This window comes from Tursiops truncatus, chromosome 9 (genome assembly GCF_011762595.2).
Source record: "Tursiops truncatus isolate mTurTru1 chromosome 9, mTurTru1.mat.Y, whole genome shotgun sequence".
Classification (NCBI taxonomy): domain Eukaryota; kingdom Metazoa; phylum Chordata; class Mammalia; order Artiodactyla; family Delphinidae; genus Tursiops; species Tursiops truncatus.
The window spans coordinates 49,080,094-49,105,027 of record NC_047042.1 but is presented as its reverse complement, the minus strand read 5'-3'; the positions used below and the strand labels follow the sequence as shown (position 1 = coordinate 49,105,027).

Sequence of the window (24,934 nt, the reverse complement as noted above, 5' to 3'; positions counted from 1 at the left end):
TCCATTTCAGCTTTGCAAATAGGTTCATTTGTACCATTTTTCTAGATTCCACATATATGTGTTAATATACAATATTTGTTTTTCTCTTTCTGACTGACTTAACTCTGTATGACAGACTCTAGGTCTATCCATGTCTCTGCAAATGGCACAATTTTGTTCCTTTTTATGGCTGAGTAATATTCCAGTGTATATACGTACCACATCTTCTTTATCCATTCCTCTGTTTTTGGTCATTTAGGTTGCTTCCATGTCCTGGCTATTGTAAATAGTGCTGCAGTGAACATGGGGTGCGTGTATCTTTTGGAATTACAGTTTTTTCTGGGTATATGCTCAGGAGTGGGATTGCTGTGTTGTATGGTAGTTCTATTTTTAGTTTTTTAAGGAACCTCCATACTGTTCTCCACAGTGGCTGTATCAATTTACATTCCCACCAACAGTGCAAGAGGGTTCCCTTTTCTCCACACCCTCTCCAGCATTTGGCGTTTGTAGATTTTTTGATGATGGCCATTCTGACTGGTGTGAGGTGATACCTCATCGTAGTTTTGATTTGCATTTCTCTAATAATTAGTGATGTTGAGCAGCTTTTCATGTGCTTCTTGGCCATCTGTTGGTCTTCTTTGGAGAAATGTCTATTTAGGTCTTCTGCCCATTTTTGGATTGGGTTGTTTTTTAAATATTGAGCTGCATGAACTGTTTATATATTTTGGAGATTAATCCTTTGTCCGTTGGTTTGTTTGCAAATATGTTCTCCCATTTTGAGGGTTGTCTTTTCGTCTTGTTTATGGTTTCCTTTGCTGTGCAAAAGCTTTGAAGTTTCATTAGGTCCCATTTGTTTAGTTTTGTTTTTAATTCCATTTCTCTAGGAGGTCAAAAAGGATCTTGCTGTGATTTATGTCATATAGTGTTCTGCCTATGTTTTCCTCTAAGAGTTTTATAGTGTCTGGCCTTACATTTAGGTCTCTAATCCATTTTGAGATTATTTTTGTGTATGGTGTTAGGAAATGTTCTGATTTCATTCTTTTACATGTAGCTGTCCAGTTTTCCCAGCACCACTTATTGAAGAGACTGTCTTTTCTCCATTGTATATCCTTGCCTCCTTTGTCTTAGGTTAGTTGACCATAGGTGCGTGGGTTTATCTCTGGGCTTTCTATCCTGTTTCATTGATCTATATTTCTGTTTTTGTGCCAGTACCATACATACTGTCTTGATTACTTTGTAGCTTTGTAGTTTAGTCTGGAGTCAGGCAGCCTGATTCCTCCAGTTCTGTTTTTCTTTCTCAAGATTGCTTTGGCTCTTCAGGGTCTTTTGTGTTTCCATAAAAATTAAAAAAAATTTTATTCTAATTCTGTGAAAAGTGCCATTGGTAATTTGGTAGGGATTGCATTGAATCTGTAGCTTGCTTTGGGTATTTTAGTCATTTTCACAATATTGATTCTTCCAGTCTAAGAACATGGTTTATCTCTCCATCTTTGTGTCGTCTTTGATTTCTTTCATCATTATCTTACAGTTTTCTGCATACAGGTCTTTTGCCTCCTTAGGTAGGTTTATTCCTAGGTATTTTATTCTTTTTGTTGTACTGATAAATGGAATTGTTTCCTTAATTTCTCTTTCTGATCTTTCGTTGTTAGTGTGTAAGAATGCAAGAGCTTTCATGCATTAATTTTGTATCCTACAGCTTTACCAAATTCATTGACCAGCACCAGTAGTTGTCTGGTGGCATCTTTATGATTTTTTTATGTGTAGTATCATGTCATCTGCAAACAGTGACAGTTTTACTTCTTGTTTTCTGACTTGGATTCCTTTTATTTCTTTTTCTTCTCTGATTGTTGTGGCTTGGACTTCATGTTTTTAAATTATGAATGAATCTAGTTTAGTATAAGGAAAGTTTTGCTATAGCATATGCATATTTTACCTATGGAGAGTCATAGTTTTTAAAGCTTCAGAGAGACTCTAGGTTATTTGCTTTATCCCTTGGCATTAATATATGAAGTGAAATGCTGGAGTCATGACCAAGTAAGTCACAGAGTTGGGACCCATGCCCAAATATGTGCCATCCAGTTCACTATACTGAGCACCACTCTAATTTCCAATGATTAGAAAGTACCTAAGCTATTCATATTTTGTACAGCTTGGTCCTTGCAGAAGTAATTAGAGGTTGGAGAGATCTTGTAATTGCTTGGCCCAGCCACTTATTTAGGTCCAGAGTTCAGCCTTCCCAGAGATATTTTTAGCTCCCTGGGCCTAGTGCTGTTTTGACCTGCAACATATTTCCAGAAACCTCCCAGCTAAACAGTAGTCCTTTCCAGCAGCTTCTGGTGATGTGAGCTCACTGTGCTAATAGCATTCATCTAAAGATGCTGATAAGCCTTTGTTGTTTTCTTTGAAATCCATCTATTAGTGAGTGTGTGTGTGTGTGTGTGTGTGTGTGTGTGTGTTTGTGTGTTTGGATGGGGGTGGGGATGGCAGCACTACGAGTTTTAAATCTCTGTGAGGATGCCAAACATCTGCTCCCTTTACGTTTGTCAGGATGTGATTAGAGTGATAAATCAAAGTGAAACAAGAGCATAATAATACTTTAAGGATACTCCTAAGAATTTTTATTTTGATGTTTTAATATAAAAAAATCATCTTCCTGAAATTTTTGGAGGTAATTGGTAATAGAGATTTCTGATGGGTATAAAAGTAAATTAATGTGAACTAAAAGGCTAAATTTAGCGGCCTCTTTTTTCCATATTTACCACTTTGCACCGAAGCAACTTTCAAAAGGTGACATTTTTTTCATTGTGTGCTTCAGGTTTGAAAAGGCTGCATATATTCATTTCTGGATTTACACTGTTCTGTGAAAATGGCCTCTAGATTCTTATTAAATTTATTATTTATAATTAAGGCTGAGATGTTGCTGGTTTTAACAAGCTAACTTCATGATTTTAATTTTGACCAGGTAGGTTGGTTGGGATGGTTAATAGGAGAGATGGGAGGTACAAAGTTTTACTCTTAACTGATAGTGATGAGATTGGAAATCAGATCTGTGGATTCTGTGAAAGTGTTAATCAAGATTTGATTAAGGAGTGACTTTTGATGTTTGAATAGTGAAGGTTAGTTGTAATGCTGTGTTGAGCTTTTTGCATTGTAACATCTGGATTTGTGAATCTTCTCTAAATCCTGACCCCCCAGGATATTTGTTACCTGTGATCACTGGTTACTAGACATGTATGTTATCTGTATGGAGGTTGTGAGTTACAAAAAAAAAAAAAAAAACTAGGTTACTTAAAATATTCCTCCTTTTCTGCATGATCTTTGATAGTTCTGAAATACTACACCTTTTTCCTCTCTTCTTTTCACCTCTCAACCTTTCCTGAATAAATTGGTACTACTAGCTTTAGAATGGAAGTGGAAAATAGCTCTGGAACACAGAGAAATGTTTGATAAGTAAATTTCTATTTCCCATATATTCTTTTTTTTTTTTTTTTTTGCGGTACGCAGGCCTCTCACCACTGTGGCCTCTCCCGCCGCGGAGCAACAGGCTCCGGACACGCGGGCCCAGCGGCCATGGTCCCTGGGCGCAGCCGCTCTGCCGCATGTGGGATCTTCCCAGACCGGGGCACGAACCCGCGTCCCCTGCATCGGCCGGTGGACTCCCAACCACTGCGCCACCAGGGAAGCCCTCTATTTTCCATATATTCTTAAAAAAATTTTAAGACATGCTATTTAGTTCTTTGGGGTGTCTCACTGTGTGAATATTTTCTAAATTGCTTAATTCAAGGCTTCCGTTGCTATCATTGCTATGTGGTAAGAACATTGAACTGGAATTGCAATATGGCACTCCTCTGCCTTGGTATTCCTGGTTTTATACTAAATGAATCACCCATTAATTGGGACTCGAACTGAGTTTCAGTGTTAGGTATCTAGTAATAAGTGAATGGATTAAACCAATGAAGAGGTAGCAGATCCAGGAATCTCTAACACTGTTTCATGAAAGGTGAACCTAAGATACCCAGAGTGGTTTACTATCTAAGGGCATGTGACTGGTAAGTTGTAGAATTGGTGCTGGCTGGGATGCAGGGCTTCCAATTTCTTGTCTAGTTCTCTTTCTGTTATGCTCTGCTGGTGTGAAGAAGGATTGATGTCTAAGTGGAAGTTGTAATTCAGAAACTCAGATTCTCTTCTTGGCCTGCCTTTTATTTTTTGACTACTTATACAATTATTTACATATTTGTTGGTTTCTTTGAATCTGTCTTGTTATAGTTATGGTTCACACATGTCTGTGTAATAAGTTTCTCTATTTGAAATTTGGAGGTGATTTTTATAAATTAACGAGAGAGCACTAGTTATGAATGATTTTAGTGATAAGGTATTAAAGGCATCAGAAGCATTTGTTGCTTTGAGAATTGACACTAGTTGATTGCACAGTATAGGGGAAAGTGGTTTCTGGAGTCCAACTTTAAATGAAATGACTCTTTTTTTTTTACATCTTTATTGGAGTATAATTGCTTTACAATGGTGTGTTAGTTTCTGCTTTATAACAAAGTGAATCAGTTATACATACACATATGTTGCCATATCTCTTCCCTCTTGCGTCTCCCTCCCTCCCACCCTCCCTATCCCACCCCTCCAGGCGGTCACAAAGCACAGAGCTGATCTCCCTGTGCTATGCGGCTGCTTCCCACTAGCTATCTACCTTACGTTTGGTAGTGTATATATGTCCATGCCTCTCTCTCGCTTTGTCACAGCTTACCCTTCCCCCTCCCCATATCCTCAAGTCCTTTCTCTAGTAGTCCATTCTCTTTGTCACAGCTTACCCTTCCCCCTCCCCATATCCTCAAGTCCATTCTCTAGTAGGTCTGTGTCTTTATTCCTGTCTTACCGCTAGGGTTCTTCATGACATTTTGTTTTTCTTAAATTCCATATATATGTGTTAGCATACGGTATTTGTTTTTCTCTTTCTGACTTACTTTGTATGACAGACTCTAGGTCTATCCACCTCATTACAAATAGCTCAATTTCGTTTCTTTTTATGGCTGAGTAATATTCCATTGTATATATGTGCCACATCTTCTTTATCCATTCATCCGATGATGGGCACTTAGGTTGTTTCCATCTCCGGGCTATTGTAAATAGAGCTGCAATGAACATTTTGGTACATGACTCTTTTTGAATTATGGTTTTCTCAGGGTATATGCCCCATAGTGGGATTGCTGGGTCATATGGTAGTTCTATTTGTAGTTTTTTAAGGAACCTCCATACTGTTCTCCATAGTGGCTGTACCAATTCACATTCCCACCAGCCGTGCAAGAGTGTTGCCTTTTCTCCACACCCTCTTCAGCATTTATTGTTTCTAGATTTTTTGATGATGACCATTCTGACTGGTGTGAGATGATATCTCATTGTAGTTTTGATTTGCATGAAATGACTCTTATTGTCAGCATAGTCTTCAAGTACAGAGATGAACACATTTTGGCTTAAATCTATTAAAAACTATATTTATATATCTATCCCACCTTGCCTTTTTCCGTAAACTATTTACTTTCTGTGTATTTAGTGTAATGAATCTATACATTTGTTTCTATTTTAGAATATAAATTTAGGTAAGAATCATCTTGCTCAGTACATCATAGTCTTATGTTTGTACATATGAACATACTTGAAGATAAGTTTGGGAGACTTTTAGCCGTGGGCACTGGCCTAGCTAGATTTGTGAATTATTTACACTTGAGTAAGTTTGGTGAGAAAAAGCTTGGTATAATTTCACTTAATAATTTCAACGTTTTCTGAAAAAAATTTGCTATAAACATTTCTGTGTGTATACTCTCATCCAAACCCATTAAAGTTTAGCAAATAGTCAAGAGTTAACACCGTAAAGAACCTCCTTTTCCTTGAATAAATAGGCAAATGATATAGCTAGACAGTGGTTGGGTGGAGAATAGAAGGTAGTAGTTCCAAGTTTCAATTTTCTGGTTTGTTAAACTGTGGCAAGTATTATAAAAGTTAATTGATGGGCTATAGCACAATTATTTGTATAGTTATAATTTTTCTTTGGGAAAAGTAAGACTAACACTGCCTTCCTTTTATCTGTCAGAAAGATATGTTGGGATATAATTAGATTAAATTTATTTGCATAATATAAACACAAATTTATGCAAAGTTGAGTTTATGAAAGTTTGTAGAACAGTACCTTTATTCCGGTGAATGATTTTTGAGTTGCAGCCCAGAATGTTTTTGTGATTTTTGCTTTTCTTTGTCCTCTGCTTTTAGCTTTTTCCTGACCTTGTGCATCATTATCGGTTTTCATTACATGTGTGTGGTATGAGAGCTATGTCAGTTGTAATGATGTGGTAAAAATAAACCAAGGAAAAAAGCAAGACTGGTTCATTGTAAAGGTAGTAATTATAATAGTAAACAGGGAAAGTCGACATAAAAAGTTACCCCAAATTATGGCATAAATATGCAGAAATATTTGTGTTGATCTCTGCAAGCCATGTGTAAATCTGGATAGCTATTCTAATTTTTCTGCAAATAGGTACCCATAGCCAATTCGGTATTCTCAGAAGTGTCACTCCCTCCTGTGTTCCTTCCATTTTTATTCCCCACGCCACCTCTTACAGGTAACTGACTTCAGTGTTTTCTTCTTTATATTCACTGTGTTTATTTTTTTGATGATAGGCAAATATATCATTAATTTTTTTTCTATTTCTTATGACATACATATATATATAAAAACTTTTCCCTTTCTCACATGTATATGTATCATATGAAAGGGAAAATTTTTTATTTAAAAATTTTTTAAAATGTATATGTCTGCTTATCATTATTTTTCACAGTTGCAAAGTGCTCTTTTGTGTGTGTGAAGTTTATCCAGCTGATCTCCTGTGTTTGGACATTTAGATAGATTCCAGTATTTTGCAGTTACAGATAATCCTTCAATGAATAACCTTGTGCATATGTGTTTTTACATTGTTTGAAGTACACCTTCAGGATAAATTCCTAGAAGTGAGATTGCTGGGTCAAAGGGAAAATACACATGTAGTTTTGTTAGACAGTGTGGTTTTGTTAGATAATGTCAAATTCATTTCCAGAGGATTGTATCGTTTTGCGTTCCCACCAGCAGTGGATGAGAGTTCCTGTTTTTTTTGTTCACAGCCTTGCCAACAGAGTATATATGGTATCAAAGATAAACAAAACTGGACACTAAAGTGGTATGGACAGATTTCAATCAGTAATATACTGTTGTAATGGGGAGAAGAATCCATTGTGAACTGAACTCAGCTTCCATTTGTACAGGCGTCACTGGGCATTGTAAAGGGAGAAAGAGGGACTAGGAAGGGGGATGAGCAGGGGCTCAGAAGAAGCAAGGAAGTGAAAAATTACAAAAAAAAAAAAGGGGGCTTGGTTCATGTGAAACCCATCTGGATTAGGCTCCCACCTTCTCCCTCAGAGACTGGGAGACAGGGGCCCTATCTTCAGGTTTTAGCTGGAACAAACAATATATTCTTTTGGCAGCCTTGACTTTTCTCAGGCAAGCACTTTAAGGGGTTCTAGGGTCATCCTAGAGTTGTGGCCGTGAGCTGCTAGAAACTACATTAGTGTCTTGTTCAATTCTTTGTAGGTCAAGATTGAGGACTATTGAAGGAGAGGGCTCAGGGAGCCGGCTAGAGTTTGGTCAAGGGGAGAATCTTTGTTAATGGTCAGCTTTAAAATTTGCACTGATCTGATGAGTGAGAATTTGTTTCTTACTGTAGTTTTAATTTACATTTGCCCTATTATGAGTGAAGTTGGATATGTTTTCAAATATTTAAGGGCCATCTTTATATCTCTGTTAAGTGTGTTTATATCTTCTTCCCATTTTTCTATAGGATTTTTGGTCTTTTCCCCCCAAATCTTTAAGTGTTCATTATAAATGTGAGATTTTTTTTATTGTGACATGTATTGTGAATACTTTTTTCAAGTTTATCATTTGATTTGTTTACTGTTGTTTTTTTGTTGTTATACAAAATTTATAAAAATTTTTATGTAGTAAAATTTATCAAATTTTACTTTTATTACCACTGAATTTTGAGTCATAATTACAAAGCCTTTACCTATATCAAGGTGAGAGAAGAATTAACTCATGTTTTCTTTGGGTGCTAGTATAGTTTTATTTTTTAGGTTCAGCTGTCTTATCCATTTGGAGTTTGTTCCTGTGGGTGGTGTGAGGAGTAGATCTAATTTAGTCTTTTCCAACTGACCATCCAGTTGTCCCAACACTATTAATGAAAAAGACTGTCTTCACTTAAGTGATATGAGATGCTATCTTTATCATATACCATATTTTTATATGAGGCTAGATCTATTTCTGGATTGTTTTTATTGGTATCTCAGTAAATTCATAAATTAATCTAGGGAGAATTGACATCTCTGATGTTGAGACATCCTAACCAAGAGTGAGGGATGTCTTTCTATTTGTTCAAGTCTACCTTTATGTCTTTCAGTTTTGTTTTTTTTTTTGCGTTACGCGGGCCTCTCACCGCTGCGGCCCCTCCCGTTGTGGAGCACAGGCTCCGGACACGCAGGCTCAGCAGCCATGTCTCACGGGCCCAGCCGCTCCGCGGCATGTGGGATCTTCCCGGACTGGGCACGAACCCACGTCCCCTTCATTGGCAGGCGGACTCTCAACCACTGCGCCACCATGGAAGCCCATGTCTTTCAGTTTTCTTCATATAATTTTGGATCATTTTTTGTTAAGTTTATTCCTAAAATTTTTATCTTTTTTATTATAAGTGATTTCTCATTCATTGTATCTTCTAAATAGTTATTATTTGTGTATATGAATTCTGTTATTTTTATATGTTAATTTTATAACCTGCTACTTGCTGAATTTTTTTTTTTTTTTTTTTTTTTTTTGCGGTACGCGGGCCTCTCACTGTTGTGGCCTCTCCCGTTGCGGAGCACACGCTCCGGACGCGCAGGCTCAGCGGCCATGGCTCACGGGCCTAGCCGCTCCACAGCATGTGGGATCCTCCCGGACCGGGGCACAAACAGTGTCCCCTGCATCGGCAGGCGGACTCTCAACCACTGCGCCACCAGGGAAGCCCTTTGCTGAATTCTTTTACTGTTTGAGTTTTATCATTCATTCTCTAGGAATTTTATTCTAGGTATATTATGTCATTTACAGATAGAAGTAGTTTTATTTCTTCTTTTCCTGTTCTTTTGCGTCTTATCATTTTCTCTAGTCTAATTGCATTGGCTAATACCTCAAGAACATTGTTAAAAAGTTGTGGAGGACTTCCCTGGTGGCACAGTGGTTGAGGGTCCGCCTGCCAATGAAGGGGATGCGGGTTCGTGCCCCGGTCCGGGAAGATCCCACATGCAGCGGAGCGGCTGGGCCTGTGAGCCATGGCCGCTGGGCCTGTGCGTCCGGAGCCTGTGGTCCACAACGGGAGAGGCCACAGCGGTGAGGGGCCTGCGTACCGCAAAAAAAAAAAAAAAAAAGTAGTGGAGATAGTGGACATTCTTGTCTTCTTCCTGACCACAGTGGATATGCACTAAAGCTTCCTCATCTTAGGGAAGTGTTTATCTGTTTTTATTTTCTCATGAGTTATTATTAGGAATGACTGTTGAATTTTGTCAAACCCTGAAAAAGGGTTTTCAGCATGTTTGGGGACAATCATTTTGTTTTTCTTCTTAGACCTATTAATGTGACAGATTGTTAATAGATCCTATAAGATTGAACCGTTGTACTGTTCTTGGCATAAGCCCCACTTGGGCAGCCTGACTCCAGTGGTTAACAGCGCCTTTATTTTACTACTTCTTAGTTGAGTTTCAGAGATTTGACATGCCTATACAAAAGTATACTTGCTGAGTCATACAAATTAGTATTTTTATTAATTGCTTGATGAATGAATGTTTTAGTAAATGGGGAATTTAGAGGTGGGGGAAATCATTATGGAGAGAAAAAATACTTTTTGAAAGAGAGAGGACGACTACCAACTGGGATTTCCTGAGCATCAATAACACCATAGCTATACTTTCTATATAGCTTATTTCTACTAGCTATTTATTTTGGAGGGCTTGGATCATAGTCTTATTAGCCTTTCACTGTTTTATCAGCATGATCAGTGGTGGTTGATTGATTACAAATTGAAGAAATGCTACGAAATCTCAAATGATGGAGCAGATGCTCCACTGTGACAGACAGAAAGCCTGCAAAATAGAATCGAGGCATTATTCTACCTGCAGAAAAAAAGGACAGAATGAGAAACTGATAGTTTTTACAAAGGATAGAGGGAGAAAAATCCATGCATTTCCTTTAGGGAGAAGATTTTGGACCACATATTGTTTCATAGCCATGTTATATAAAACATTTTAAAATGCTGTTGTCAAATATGAAATATCTATATCCATGTGATTTACAGAATTTGCAGATTGTCAAAGTTATTTACTTAATTTACATAAATAAAATGATTGACTTGTAAAAATTATGACCACCTTTTTGCAAGTTGTAACTTGGGTCCAAGGGTGAGTGTAAAGCTGCATTTCATGCTAAGAACATGGCTTTGAAAAAATATATTTGGGGAAGTTTGCACTCCTGGTTATGAGAGCACTTGCCATTCAGTAGTATGTGGATTCATAGTATATGGACTGATACTCCTAATGAATACTAAAAAGCCATGTTGAAATAGGAATTACTTGAACAAAATTTTCTTGCCATTGAACTTTATTTTTAGATATATCAGTGGAAGAAATTTTCTTATCTAATTCTTGAGTGCATTTGATTGACACCATAACATTTTATTTTGATTAACTTTGTGTTAAACATGATAATTTGAAAGTTGTCTCTTGTCATTTTCTTCAGCATGTTACACCAGACAGCTATATTCCATGCCTTGCTGACCTGTGCAAAGCACTGTGGGAGGTTATGCTCAGCTATTACAGAACTATGGAATGGCATGAAAAGCATGACAGTGAAGATACTACTTCTGCTTCTGGTAGGAAATTATTTTGATTTGATTTTAAAAACTGAACTATAAATATGCCGTATTTCTGGAGTAAGGAGAAAGAAAAGGGACAGCTATACTTTTAGAATTTCGGGGACCATGATGACCATAGGTTAAATGTTCACCAGAGAAAGTGATTCAGCTGCTATAAAAACTCCATTACCTTTGGGGATTAACTGGGCCGAAGGACTTCTTATGTGATAGGTATTACAAGTTTCCAGGAATATGTGGTGATGACCTTAGGACTAAGTTATTAAGAAAGAACTTTAAAAAAAAAATGAGTTGCAAACTAGGTAGGACATTGGTCTGTCCAAATTTACTATAAGATTAATGCTAATGTTCAATATTAAGTCTTTTTTGCTAATTTTCAAGTTGTACTAATAAAACTAGATTCTAAGAATTAATAATTATACTGATACTTTTCTTCCTGAAAATAGATAGCAGGACATAAAAATTTCATAAAAAATGATGTTTTTAAATACCATCTTTGCAAGCAAAATACAACTTTAAATGTTTATGGTATAGTCATAAAGAGAAAATCTTTGAGAAGTTATATTAACTAGGCATGTTTAAATTACTTCATGTAATTATATATCTTAAGTGATTATCCTTGAACAATAGCTAAGATTAAGTATTCAAAATACTTTTTAAAGTAATAAATGAGTCTACCAGTATTTAGTATGGGCAAAATAAATTATACTGTACGTGTTTTTTTGTATTACATACAGTTTAATATAGCTAGTCAATCAAGTTATTCTAGTAACTTTTAATTTCTGAAGTGTTTGGTTTCTGTGATTGTGTGGGTGGAGGAATGCGCAAATCTTAGTTTGATGAAACATAGGATTTTGGTAGTATAGAAGACATACGTTTAATATTTATCTTAACTCATAAGAAGCTCATAAATATAGATAGCAAAAAATAAGAAAGATAAATTCTGTGGAAGGATTTTCATTCTTTTAGAAATACTGTTGAGGGAGGAAGAGGTTTAAAGGAAGAGAGAGAAAGGAGAAGGTAGAAAACGGGGGGCATTGAGCCAGGATTCTAGGCCAGACTAGGCCAGTTGGGTATTTTTACCCAACTCCTCTACTACCTCTGGGAGTATGGGCTTTGCAGTCAGAGATACCTCGCTTCAAAGTTTGACTGCTATTTACCAAAGGCGAGAATGTGAATAGGTCACTTTATCATCTCCAGGCCTCAGTTTGCTCCTTAAAATGATAGGTTAAGAAAACAAAACAAACAAAAAGCTTCATAATGTAGTAACACATCTACCTGTAGGATTGCTATAAAGTTTAGGGAAAATGTGAAAGTGCTTACACTGGTTGTTGTTAATATCGTCAAAGGAAATGGATCAAGAGAGATGATTATAATAATAATGAAATGTCTATAGGCCCTTTTTTTTTTAAATTTCATTTTACTTAGGGAATTCCTGGGCTTAAGGGATTTTTTCCCCACAAAGTTTATCTTGTTTTGGCAACCTTCCTTTTTTTCTAGATATAGTACCAGTTTAGATATCTCAGCACCTCTTTTCCTTTTTCTAGTACATTATTTAAGGAGAAACCAAAGGAAAAGTTTGGAACAAAATTAATACATACTTTAGATATAAGAGTATAGAAGACAATATATACTTATTATGGTGAAGCTCACTTTTTGCTTCAGGCTAATAGTTTACAGGTATTATATATTGTATGCATTTTCATTGGGGTATAGATTCAAACTTAAAACTCTATGTGAGGGCTTCCCTGGTGGTGCAGTGGTTAAGAATCTGCCTGCCATGCAGGGGACACCGGTTTGAGTCCTGGTCCAGGAAGATCCCACATGCCGCCCGTACGCAGCAACCAAGGCCCAACGCAGCCAAAAATAATAAAATAAATAAATTTAAAAAAACCTCTATTTGAACCTTCTATACTTAGTCCTCTTTGCTAAAATTCCTTCACCCTAATCTGTATAATTTAAGAATGTTGAGGGCTCTGATCAGTCTAATAGTTAGGTGACAATATCTAGTACTGTAAAAAGTTATTTGTTCACCAGAAATTCTTCCTTTCTTATTCACATTAAGGACTAAAATTGTAGGAATCAGTAATTTAAAAGTTATTCTTCACAGAACTTCATACAGCTGAAAGGGCCTCTAGAGTTCATCCGTTGTTGTTCTCTAGTGATACTACTGGTGTCCTAACACTTCACCATTCTAAATAAACTAAAGCTGTAGCTCAGGTGCACTGCTCTGAGCTGCTGGGTTCCTAATAGCCAGACCATACAGATGATATGGCTTAAGCTGTAGGAGTAGTCACAAGTACATTAGGCATGTATCTGGGGCCTGGCCTATGAAGGGGCCTTTTGCTGCTTACCAGTGGATACCCTGCTAGCCTAAGATGAGATCATATCCTCAGTTGTTCTGCACAGTTTACTTGCACAAAGGCATAATTTTAAAAATATAATGTGTATGTGTATTTTCAGTTGCTTTTAGGGGGAGAATTATTTTGAGGCAGCTCATTGATCTTACCTGTTGAACTGGACATTGTTAGATTATTTACCTGGAATGGATAAAAGTATTCTGGATCATGAAAAATATAAAATGTATGCATCATTGCCTCACTGCATGAGCAGTTTTGCACTCTGTACTCTTGTTAACATGCATATTAATTGAAAATTGGGTTAGTTGGTCCTGTAATGCCCTGGCAGTAGGCAGTATATGGGTCATTAAGAATCTGGTTTCTGGGATCACACTACCCAAGTTGGAATCCCAGCTATAATCATGTATAAGCTGAGTGGTCTTAGGTGTAAAGTACTTAACATTTCAGAGTCTGAATTTGTCTATCTTATCAAATGAGTTTAATCCTAATTTCTACTTTATTTTCAGAAGGGAGTAATATGATGGGTACTGAAGAAACAAATTTTGATCGTGGCTACATAAAAAAGAAATTAGAACATGGACTTACACGAATATGGCAGGTTTGGTTTTTTTAAACTATTTTTTTACAAAAGCAATAGAAACCTTCATGTCAAAGTTGTTTTAGAAATTCAGTATTTAAGTTTTCTGTATTTGTTTTCCCTGCAGATCTAATCATGTGTTAGTTTTTCTTTGGAATAAGTCTACCATTTGAGTTCTGTAATTTAGTTGTCAATTATATTTGACTATAAGTGGCAGTAGAAAAAGTTTTAATTTGAAAATATCCATTGGAAATATTCCTTGACTACATTTTGCTTTTAGTGACCTAACAGATTTGTGCTTTCCTAAAGAAGTTGTTTTCTTATTGAGATACTGTTTATTTTGTGTGTTTTTTTTCCTTTTCTATTAATTTCAGGAAAAGGGTAACTATATAATAAGATGACATAGTTGGGTTGGAGTCTAGAACAGAATGAAGAATTCTAAGTCAGTGATTTTTGTGCCTTGAGTGAATCTTATGTATTTATTGACTGAATGTGTATTCCTTGGCTTTTCTTTTGCAGTTTAGTAGCTTAGTTGTTATCAGATAACTAAATTTGTTAATTTGTTAAAAATTTTCACTTCCTAGGTAAGTGTAATTTCTTTGATGATAACTTTGTTCTTTTTGGACTGCTTCAAAATTTAGAAGACAATAGACACTTTGACCATATTATGGTCTTTTAAAATGTATTTTTTATTTTTCTAATGAAGCTGATGTTTAGTTTGAAAATCTTTTATAGGATTTCTTTTGGAAAAAAATGTTTAGGAAAATATATACTGAAAACATAAATTTCCTCAAGAATCACTTAGCAGTTATAATTTAGTGCTCTTCTAACTTTTGATAACTTTCTATTGCAGATATGCTATTAGAATTTATACTTTAATATTTCAATATGTGATAGTGGTAAGAGCTTTGCCTTTTGTGTTTTCTGATATGACCATATGAAACAAATTTTTAGTTTCCCATTAATTATGGGTTGGGGCTGACTTTTTTCTGAATGTTACATATAACAGAAAGGAAAATCTCATTCTCTAGTGTCAGATATGAGTTGTTTCTGATTTAGTCTTCTAACAGGCTCTAATTATACTTTGTTGAAATTGTAGAATCTATGATAGAATTTCTGGTAATTCAAAGTACTTTGGATTATTGGCCTGGTATTTTATATAGCTAGTTTCTATTCAATCTGGCAACCTGATGTCATTCTTGTTATAGGAATATCTGTTAAATGTAAGATTTAGTAAAGCTATTATCATTTAAGTGTTTGGCCAGTTTAATGAAAGTCATCATGCTTTTGAATATAGATCATTATGTTGTAGGTTTCAAGTTTTAGAATATCTTCATCTCCACCCACTTCAAGTCCCTTTTGCACCTCCAACCCCAATTCTCATCCAGTTCTACACAGGACTTTGTGTACGTTAGGAACTCATTAGTATTTGTTAAATTGAAATTACAGAGCTCAATGCAATTGAAAAAGGCAAAAGCTCTGAAAAATAAATGTTTTTTGAGAACACATCTGACAGACAAAACCTGGCAGGAATTGAATTCATTTGATAGCACAGTCTGAACAGAATTGTCCTTTGGCTTTTTGTAGTATTTATTTATCCCATTAAGGTGAACATTCATATGTTGAAGGGATATAAATGTGTTTTATTTTGGGATACTGCCCTAGACCCCACTGGGGATGTTATATAATATATACTATACATACCATAATATATTTCTAATATCTGAAATGCTAAATTCCAAAGCACAAGTGAGCATGTGACAGTTTATTGACATCATAAATTTATTATAGAGATGATAGATGATTGAGAAGCATAAGAAGATAGTTAATATTTCTGACATAAAACTAAACTCAGAATCATAATCACCTTGATAATTATTATAAAAACTTTTCAGTTTTGAGAATATTGTTGCAAATTTTCCATGCATTTTGACTCAGTCAGAACCTTTAAGGGAAAAAGGTTGTATCAGTCATAATATGTGTATCGCACTGTTTGTGAGTTTAAGAACACCGTGGTGAAAGCATGGTCCTTGACCTCATGGAGCTTACATATCCAACCATATGAAAGTCTTGGTCTTTCAAAATTTTCTTTTTAGTCTTTAAATATTTGATACGTGAGAAGTGACAGTTTTAAAATGCTTATTATTTCTTTCTTTTACTATAGAAAATTAGGGTTGGAGTATTTCTTCTTTCTGTGATTTTGAGATTTTCTTTACAGCCTAATAAACCACCCACTTTTAAAGTTCTTCCTGGGGCATTTGAAAAATAACCATGTATTTCTTCTTTGTATTGGGAATTAGGTTCTCTATGTAAATTTAAAGCAGTTTATTATTTATATGTATTATTCTCATCTATATTCTTATTTGGTTGTGGTTTTCTTGGTCTGTGCTGTTCTGCGAGAGGAGTTTTAATCTTCCAGAATGATTGTAGTTTTTGTCAGGTTTTTCTTTTATTTCTAACAGCTTTTGTTTTTATACTCGGATGCCATGTTGATTGATGATGCAATGCTAATAACCACTTTACTTACCCTCATTGTACATAATTCTCTTTATTAATTTAAAAAAATAGCTCTTTTCTCCTTAGGCATTTTGCAGTGAATTCTAGTTTCCTTTATTATTACCATTGCTGTATTTATTTTGTTCATATTTTCCTGATAAATCCTTGACTTTATTTTAAATGTTTTTCTATCATGTTTTAGTTTTAAAAATAAAGATAATATATAAAGTTCTTAGTATAATGCTTGACAAAAGTAAATAATCAGAAAACAGTAGTTTTTACTGCTGTTTATTAAGCTTTTATGTGTATATTAGCACTGTTTCTGATTTATTTTTCCTATTCCATTGACTTTTCTCTATATTGCTAGCATTTTGGGGGTAGTTTTTAATATATTTAATATAGGTGGTACAAGTCCTCCATCATCCCTGATAACTTCATCCTTTCAAAGTGCTGTTTTTAAAAAAGAGGTTATTGTCTATTTATTATTTCTAGTGAATTTTAGAATAATTATTGAGAAGAAAAGTTTTTGTGTGTGTGTGTGATTTTGGTTAGAATTTCACTGTATCCCTACATTAACTTGGATAAATTGACATATTTACAGTATTTAGTCAGGTATTCAGTCCCTTGACTCTCAATTTATGGAAATTTCTTTTGTATCCCATTAGAACTGTTAGTTTTTTGTTATAGGTCTGATAGCTCTTATTAAAGTTATTCCTAAGTATATTGTATTTTCAATATTTGTTTTACAAGAAATCTCTCCATTTTTAGGTGCTTCAGCCAGGTATACGTGAAAACTATTAATTTTTATATACTGTACTTAAACACTTCACACAATATCTTATTAATTCTAATTATTTTTGAATTGATTATTTTGGGGTTTCTAGCTTACTGAACCATGCCCAAATAATGATGATTTTTATCAGTATATCTAGTATGAGGACATAATTCTTATCTTGCATGTGTGTGTGTATTAGTAGTGATGATTGTGTTCTGTACTATTTTTTTTTTAATTAGTTAATTTATTTATTTTTAGTTGCATTGAGTCTTTGTTGCTGCGCGGGCTTTCTCTAGTTGTGGTGAACGGGGGCTACTCTTCGTTGTGGTGTGTGGGCTTCTCACTGCGGTGGCTTCTCTTGTAGCGGAGCACGGGCTCTAGGCGTGCGGGCTTCAGTAGTTGTGACACACAGGCTCAGTAGTTGTGGCACGTGGGCTCAGTAGTTGTGGTGCACGGGCTTAGTTGTTCCGTGGAATGTGGGATCTTCCTGGACCAGGGCTCGAACCCGTGTCCCCTGCATTGGCAGGCGGATTCTTAACCCCTGCACCACCAGGGAAGCCCCAAGTCTGTACTACTTTTATATCTGATGTTCATGGAACTGTCTCTATGATATCACCCTAAATATGTTGACTATTAGCCTAACTAGATATTTTTTTTATCAAGTTAAGAATCTATTCCTGTCTCATTTTAATGTGTAACTATACAAAAAATGTCTCTGAGAACTTATTTTCTATATTTTGGATTTACTTGAAATATTTATTTATTTTTTTTTAATAGGATGTTCAGCTAAAAGTAAAAACCTACTTGCTTGGAACTGATTTGTCAATATTCAAATATGATGACTTCATCTTTGTTTTGGATATAATCAGCAGGTAGTGTTTGAGATCTTGTCTTATTCTTTAGTTTGATTCATTGAACCATGATAATCAATGAAATCATGAATCACTGAGTTGTAATATATAACTTAATGGAAGTAAAGATAATTGAACATTCATAGTCTAATTTCTGCTAGGTTTATGTGTGAGTGTGTTTAAATATTTTTGCCCTTTGGATGTTTGTAAACTGTAATGAATGTGATCTTTAGAATTTCTTCAAACATCCAAATTTTTATGATTTGTTATCTTTGAATAAAGATGACCTGTACTTCTCTTTTTTCCCTATAATAAACATGTTGCTGAAATTTACGTAAATCTTTCTGTCCAACTAGGTTGATGCAAGTTGGAGAAGAATTCTGTGGTAGCAAGTCTGAAGTTTTGCAAGAGTCTATTAGAAAACAAAGTGTCAATTATTTTAAGAACTACCATAGGTAAGAACTCTAATAAAATATGAATAGACTTATTTAGGTAGTGAGAATACCTTTGTCTAATGCTTAACCTTATAGTTTTAATTGGTTTAAAATAATTACTTTTGAATTTGAAAGACTATCTTTGTAGCTTTTTTTAGGATGGTTAAGGATTTTTTTTTACCAAAAATATCAAAGTATTCTGATTATTTTTTGTAAATTTCAATATGTGTTTTGTCTTGAGGGGCTTAAAATATTGAACTGATTTCTGTATGGGTGGAAGATGATTATTACATTAAGGATCCCCAGAAGAATTTGGCCACTATTCTCTACCTGCATATATGCTGTGAGCTAGTAAGGAAGTTAAATCAGTAGCGGCAGCACTCAGTGAGTGGGGGATGCTTGAAACTGTGTGCCTTTTAGGAGTAAAAAGGCTTTCAGAGAACAGGGCATGATATTCAGAATGTAGCTACAAAGCCAAGATTTTGTACTATTGCTTTGCAAAACAATCACTACTAACTTTAAAAAGGGTGCCTAGGAATGGTTTTGGGAGTGGAAGAAGGTGGGAAAGAATGTTTATACAGCAATGTGTTTGTATGCTTAAAGCAGCGTTAAATTGAGAGAATATTTATTAGACCTTTCTTCATATAAGCTGGACCCTATGCTGTACACGTTATATACATTTTATCATTTGAATTGAGTTACAGCTCACTTTTTATACTGCATTTTTAATTTTTAAAATTAAGTTTTGATTTTGTTGTTATTTGGTGCTGGGGAGAGTTGGGATTTGAAATTCTCCTTTCTTTCCTTGTTGGGAATCAACCCCTGGTCACAGGGATATGTGCTATGTCAGAAGAGAGGTTACTGGACGTGAAACCATTGACTAATTTATTATTAAATATATTTAAGTACACATTTTCTGTCTTAATTGTAAACTATTAAATATTTGTTTTGAAAGTATATTTAAGTTGATCCTGTACCAAAGCAGAGCCCTTGAGTTTCACAATTGAATGAAGAGAATGTTGAAAAATTAAAAAAATTTTTTTAATTGATTATACCTCGGGAAAACAGTGGTAAGGGAACAACATGAAACCCTAACACTACCTTAATTTATAACTTCCTTTTCTTTTAAAACTTAAGCCCTGTTAAAACAGAAGGCTTGGCCTGTACACATTGCTGTCCAAAATGAGAGGGGCCTTATACTCACAGATGGGAAAGGATAAAGAACTATGAAGGAACCAGAAGCTTCACTTACCCTATCAGAATGCAGGCATTGCTAGATGTCCATTTCTCAAAGATTGTTTTATATCCAACAAGACAACTGGGGTGTCTTTTGATGTTCATTGTGACTGCAAGATGTGTGTAATGCAAAAACATGGATTCATTTAATGGTTTGCATTCTGCATTCTATTTTACTTACTGTCAAAAGGTGTCTGTCATCTGTGGCCACCAGGCAAGGGCATTTCTAGACTCTGACTATGATGGATATTCCTTACAAAAGTTCACCTTGATGAAATTAGAAAATATAGAAATGAATTATTGTTTCCAAAACACTCAATATTTTAATGGACTTTTCTTGTTAGAAACATTTGTGAAACTTGTTTCCCGTTGAGGAGGCTGTATTGTATTCTTAGAAGGAGAGCAGGACTGGGAAATGGTAAACTCGGGATCTGACTACATTTTTGCCACCTGCCATCTCTCTGTCATTGGACAAATCATTTAACCCCTCTGAGATATGGTTCTATCTATCAATCGTAAAATGAGGTGGCTGGACTAAAAGATCTCCCGAAGTATTACCTGCAGATCTTTCCCTTTTTTCTTGCAGCATTGTGTATTATAAAAATTGGAATAGGTTAAAAAAAAGTAAAGATGTAATCTTTCTTTGTAGTATTCTTCTCTTTTCCCAATGTTTAAACCAGTCTTGCTCATATACTGCCTGTAGTCATTCTCTCTCCAACAGCTGCCATTTGGGAAATTATAATGAAATCACTTGGTAAAGTTGGTGCCAACCATCAGTGTGTTCTGAAGTACATCTGTTTCTTTATAAAGCAAGATGAACTTGACAGGCAGTTTAGAAATGATGCCAATGTATATATATTGAGTTGACGAAAGTCATTACATTAGCCAGTGATGACTCTAAATCTACTAAATTCCGATTTAATATCTCCTTCACCAAATCATATTACATAAATACCGAAAAATACCATGAAACATGGTGAAATATAGATCATCTGTTTCAATTTTGTTAAAGTGTTTAAATATGCTTACAATTTGTTTCATGGTTCTCTACTGCCAAGTAGAGCTCTTGAGAATAAAGAAATTCTTGAACCGAATTACTCTTATTTTACAGTCCATTTAGGTTGTTGGTTTGAAGATGTAAGCATAATAAAAAGGTGAAAATAGAAGCATTTTCCTCTTTGGCAGAACATCTGTTTATAAAATGTACCTACGTTGCTTGTGGAAGTTGTATTAAAGCTTGCGTGCCATTATCTTTTTCTAGGGCAAAGCTGGATGAGAGTGTGAGGGAGCACAGTCTCTGTCATCTGTCAGTATAAATTCTCATCTTTCAAAGATATATTTTATTCTCCCAGGTTTCTTTATGTTCAGGTTCTAAGTTTGTATATACCCAATGCTGTCATTCTTCTGCCAGATGTTGCAGAATTACCCAAAGCACAAATAATCTAATTTGAACAGTAATGACGTAGAAATTATGTAGCAGTGTGCTATTGCCAAAACATTCTATTTAACAAGCACCTTTTATTTTTAATTACTTTAGTATTTAGAGCTTATAAATGTTTTCAATGATCCTAAAGGTGCACTGACTGATGTCAGAAGAGGGGAAAGGTCACTTATCCTTTTAGGGAGAAAGGTCTCTCCTTGCCTTTTAAGGTTTAAGTTTATTAAGGTTTGGTTTATTCCTTAAGTGTCTTTAAAATGTGTGTTTCTAGGGTCAGTTTTATTATCCATATACTTATCTTTGTTTTCTGTCTGGATCAAATGATTTAATCATCTCTTCTGTTTTTGAATACTGATCTAGAACTGACGTGCCGGCATGTGTTGCACCCCTACCCCTAATCCCCCACCCATATATCCTCTGCCAAATAAGTTGTTTTGGTTAAGGCTTCAGGGAGAGTAGTAAATAAGTTACCAATAATTTTAGTTGTTTTATGGGAGATCTCATAAAGAGGTTTTTTTTTTTTTTTTTTTTAAAGAAAAACCTAACCTATAATAGCTTCAATTTACAAGTGTCCACGGATATGTTTTCCTAGTATTGCTTTGTAACAAACTGTCCTGAAACTTACAGGCTTAAAGCAACCATCATCTTCTCATTATTACATGTATTCTGTGAGTCAGGAATAATTCACGCAGGGATCAACTGATTCTTCTTCTCATAGCACTGACTGAGGTGACTAAGCAGTACTCAGCTGGTGGAAAGCTTGCGTAGCAGGTTCAAGACGGCTTCACCTTAGTGGAGATGGCTGGAAGGGTGTACAGCTGGGTTGGTTAGTCAACATGTCTTCATGTGGCCGCTCCAGTATGATGATCTCAGGGTGGTTGGACTTCTTACGTGGCAGCTGGCTTCCCATAGGACTAGAGTTCCAAGAGAACCACACAGAGGCTGCATGACCTTTTCTGATATAGGCTCAGGAGTCATGACCACCACATTCCTTTGAATACAGCCTTGTCGTAAGGCTGGTCCAGACTCAAGAGGAGGGAAATTAGACTTTTTCTTTTGATTGGGGAGTGGTAAGGTCGTGTCATAGAAGAGCATGTGTGTGGGATAGGAGGTATTGTTGCAGCTCTCTTTGATATATTCCTTGGGAAAATAAGGAGAAATGTTTTCAGAAAATAATTTTTTTGGACTTGGTGATAATGGTGCCAATAAGTTAAATTTATTTTTAATATGTGAAGTGTTTTACTGAAAATTTATGTAAAAGTACAACTATTTTCCATCTCTAAACTATAGAAGAGGGCTTAAATTTTGGACTTAAAATGAGAACAAAAGGAACAATGTCTTCATAATATGTATCTGTTACACTACTCCCTCTTCTCTATATATGTACATACACATAAATGCACAATAATAATGGGTAGGCAACTATTAAACTCCTCTTAGTAAATACAGTTGTTACTGATTTCCAATTTTCTTCCTGCTGGTAAAGCGTCTGGGGCAGTGTGGTGTTATCAGTGGCCTTGGGTTCCTACCTCTAATGTGTTACTCACTGGCTTCATGGCCTGTGTGATTTTAACCAAATTTTTACTTCTCTGAGCATCAAATTCCTTCTGTTTAAAGTGTATAAAGGCTTATATTAGATACTCTACCTTCTTTAAACCTTGTGCTTTTATCATTCGTTTTTGGAACCTACATTTTATTGCTTCAAGTCTTTTATTAGGTTAAGTAAAAGATCTGTGTTTCACACAGTTCTAATTCACTGACATTTTTCCTTTAACTTGTAGGTCAATATATTTGAGACACGTTGTAGATCGGTTATTATCTCCTTCACTATATTTGCACTTTAAAATCTCTTTAATTTTATTTTGATTGTACATAATTTTTGTATACCAGAGAAGGTTTTTTGTGTCCTGCTTGTGTGTTGTTTCTAAAGATGCAGGTGGCACCCAGAGTGCTTAAAGTAATAATTGGGACTGCTTTTCATATAACTATGATTATAGTCAGTCTGTTATTCAACATCTGATTACAGTTTGTACTTTACATACTCATTCATTGCTTTTTCATCATAACTGCCATCTTTTTTGTGATTTAGAGTAAAATAGAAGAAAGGAAATAAAATGCAAATCTTTCAATTTGTGTAAAATGTTCTTGGGGAAAGAGATGCAAAGGAAGTTTTCTTTGGCTCTGTTGAATCAATTTGGATAATATGAACCAACATCATTTACAGTAAAAAAAAAAAAAAAAAAAAAAAAAAAAGTAAATTTTTGCCTTTGACTATTGTTTCCAACCATGTTGCAGTGAAAAGAACAAGGTTTGGAAATCGGGGCCCCTGTCTCTGCTGTCTACTACTTGTGACCTTGTGACCCTTCACAAGTGGATTAATGTTTCCTTGGGCCATTTGTGGCCTTATCTTAATGGGCCTGCCCTTTATTGCGGACAATTTGGGAGGGTAGTGAGTAGATTATTACAGTTTTTTCTTTCGAAAAACTTTATTAAATCATAATTCACATAAATGTATGCATATCTTATTGTACAACTCTGAATTTTTTACATATATGTACACCACATAAACTGCCCGGATTAAGATCTGGAACTTTTCCAATATCCTAGAACAAGGTACAAGGTGTATCCCTTGTACCTTTTCTTGGTCAGTAGCCTCCTCAGAGGTAACTGCTATTCTTCTGTCACCAATGACTAGTCATGCCCATTTTGAACATTATGTAAATATTGTAGTTTTATAAATGTTGTTCTGAATTGTATTGCTTTTTATTTTAAATTTCCTGTTGTTTCTTACACACACACACACACACACACACACACACACACACACACACACACACGTTGATTTAGTTAGTATATTGACCTTGGATTCCTATGATCTGGTGGTTAAATTAGCATTTTATTAAATCTAATAGTTTGGAAATTCTTTTGAATTGTTTATACAATATGTCATTTGTGAATAATGACGGTTTTATATATGTCTTTCTAATCTTTGTATTGGTTAGGACTTCTGGTACAGTGTTGAATAGAAGTGCCAACAAGGGATCTCCTTTCATTCAGTACTTTATGATATTTGTATGATATTTGTGGTAGGCTTTTGTAGATACTCTATATCAGATTAAAGAAATTCCTAAGAGACAGCCAACTTTAAGGCAAGAAATATTGGTAAAAGTAAAGGGGATACTTCATAATGATGATAGATTGTTAGGAAGATATAATAATCCTAAATTTGTATATTCCTACTAAAATAAATTTAAAATATATAAAGCAAAAATATTCAGACTAAAAGGAGAAATAGACAAATTGATAATCATAGTTGGGAAATTTTATGTGCCACTTTCAGTAATTGGTAATACAAGCAGACAAAAAAATCAGTAAGGATATATGTTTGACCAACATATTAGTAAAATTTGCCTAATTGATATAGATATATTGGTATATGTATGTTTATACATGTGTATATATATTACAACACTTGACAGCTGAAGACTTCATTTTTTTTTTTAAGAGCAGAAGGAAGGTTTATCAAAATCAATCAACTGCTGGGCTCTAAAGCAAGTCCTTAAAAAACAAAAAGTCAAAAGATTGAAATCATAGAGAGCATATTCTCTGACCACAGTGGAATTAAACTACAAATAAATAAGAGAGATAACGAGAAAACCTGCCAGGTTTTTGAAATTAACCTATTTTCAGTGTTAAAGAAGAAATCATATTGGGAATTAGAAATTATTTAAAAATGAATGATAATAAAAGTATGATATAAAAATTGTGGGATATAGCTAAAGCAGAAGGGGGAATTTTTAGCTTTA

The 24,934-nt window shown here is 35.0% G+C and overlaps 1 protein-coding gene across 9 annotated transcripts in view; it reads left to right on the top strand.

Moving 5' to 3' along the window:
• VPS50 (VPS50 subunit of EARP/GARPII complex) overlaps positions 1 to 24,934 on the top strand; it is a 141,539-nt gene that overhangs the window by 51,966 nt on the left and 64,639 nt on the right. For 8 of the 9 annotated variants that reach the window (XR_002174828.2, XR_004528121.2, XR_012333979.1 and 5 more), the window contains exons 13-16: positions 10,829 to 10,961; positions 13,828 to 13,919; positions 17,947 to 18,041; positions 18,377 to 18,475. Coding sequence is in view for 2 of the 9 variants with exons in the window: in XM_019927450.2 (XP_019783009.1) it covers positions 10,829 to 10,961; positions 13,828 to 13,919; positions 17,947 to 18,041; positions 18,377 to 18,475 (419 nt within the window). In the remaining 7 variants the exon portion in view is untranslated. Of the gene's footprint in view, positions 1 to 10,828; positions 10,962 to 13,827; positions 13,920 to 17,946; positions 18,042 to 18,376; positions 18,476 to 24,934 lie in introns of those variants that run through there. The other variant, XR_002174829.2, reaches the window with a different exon arrangement.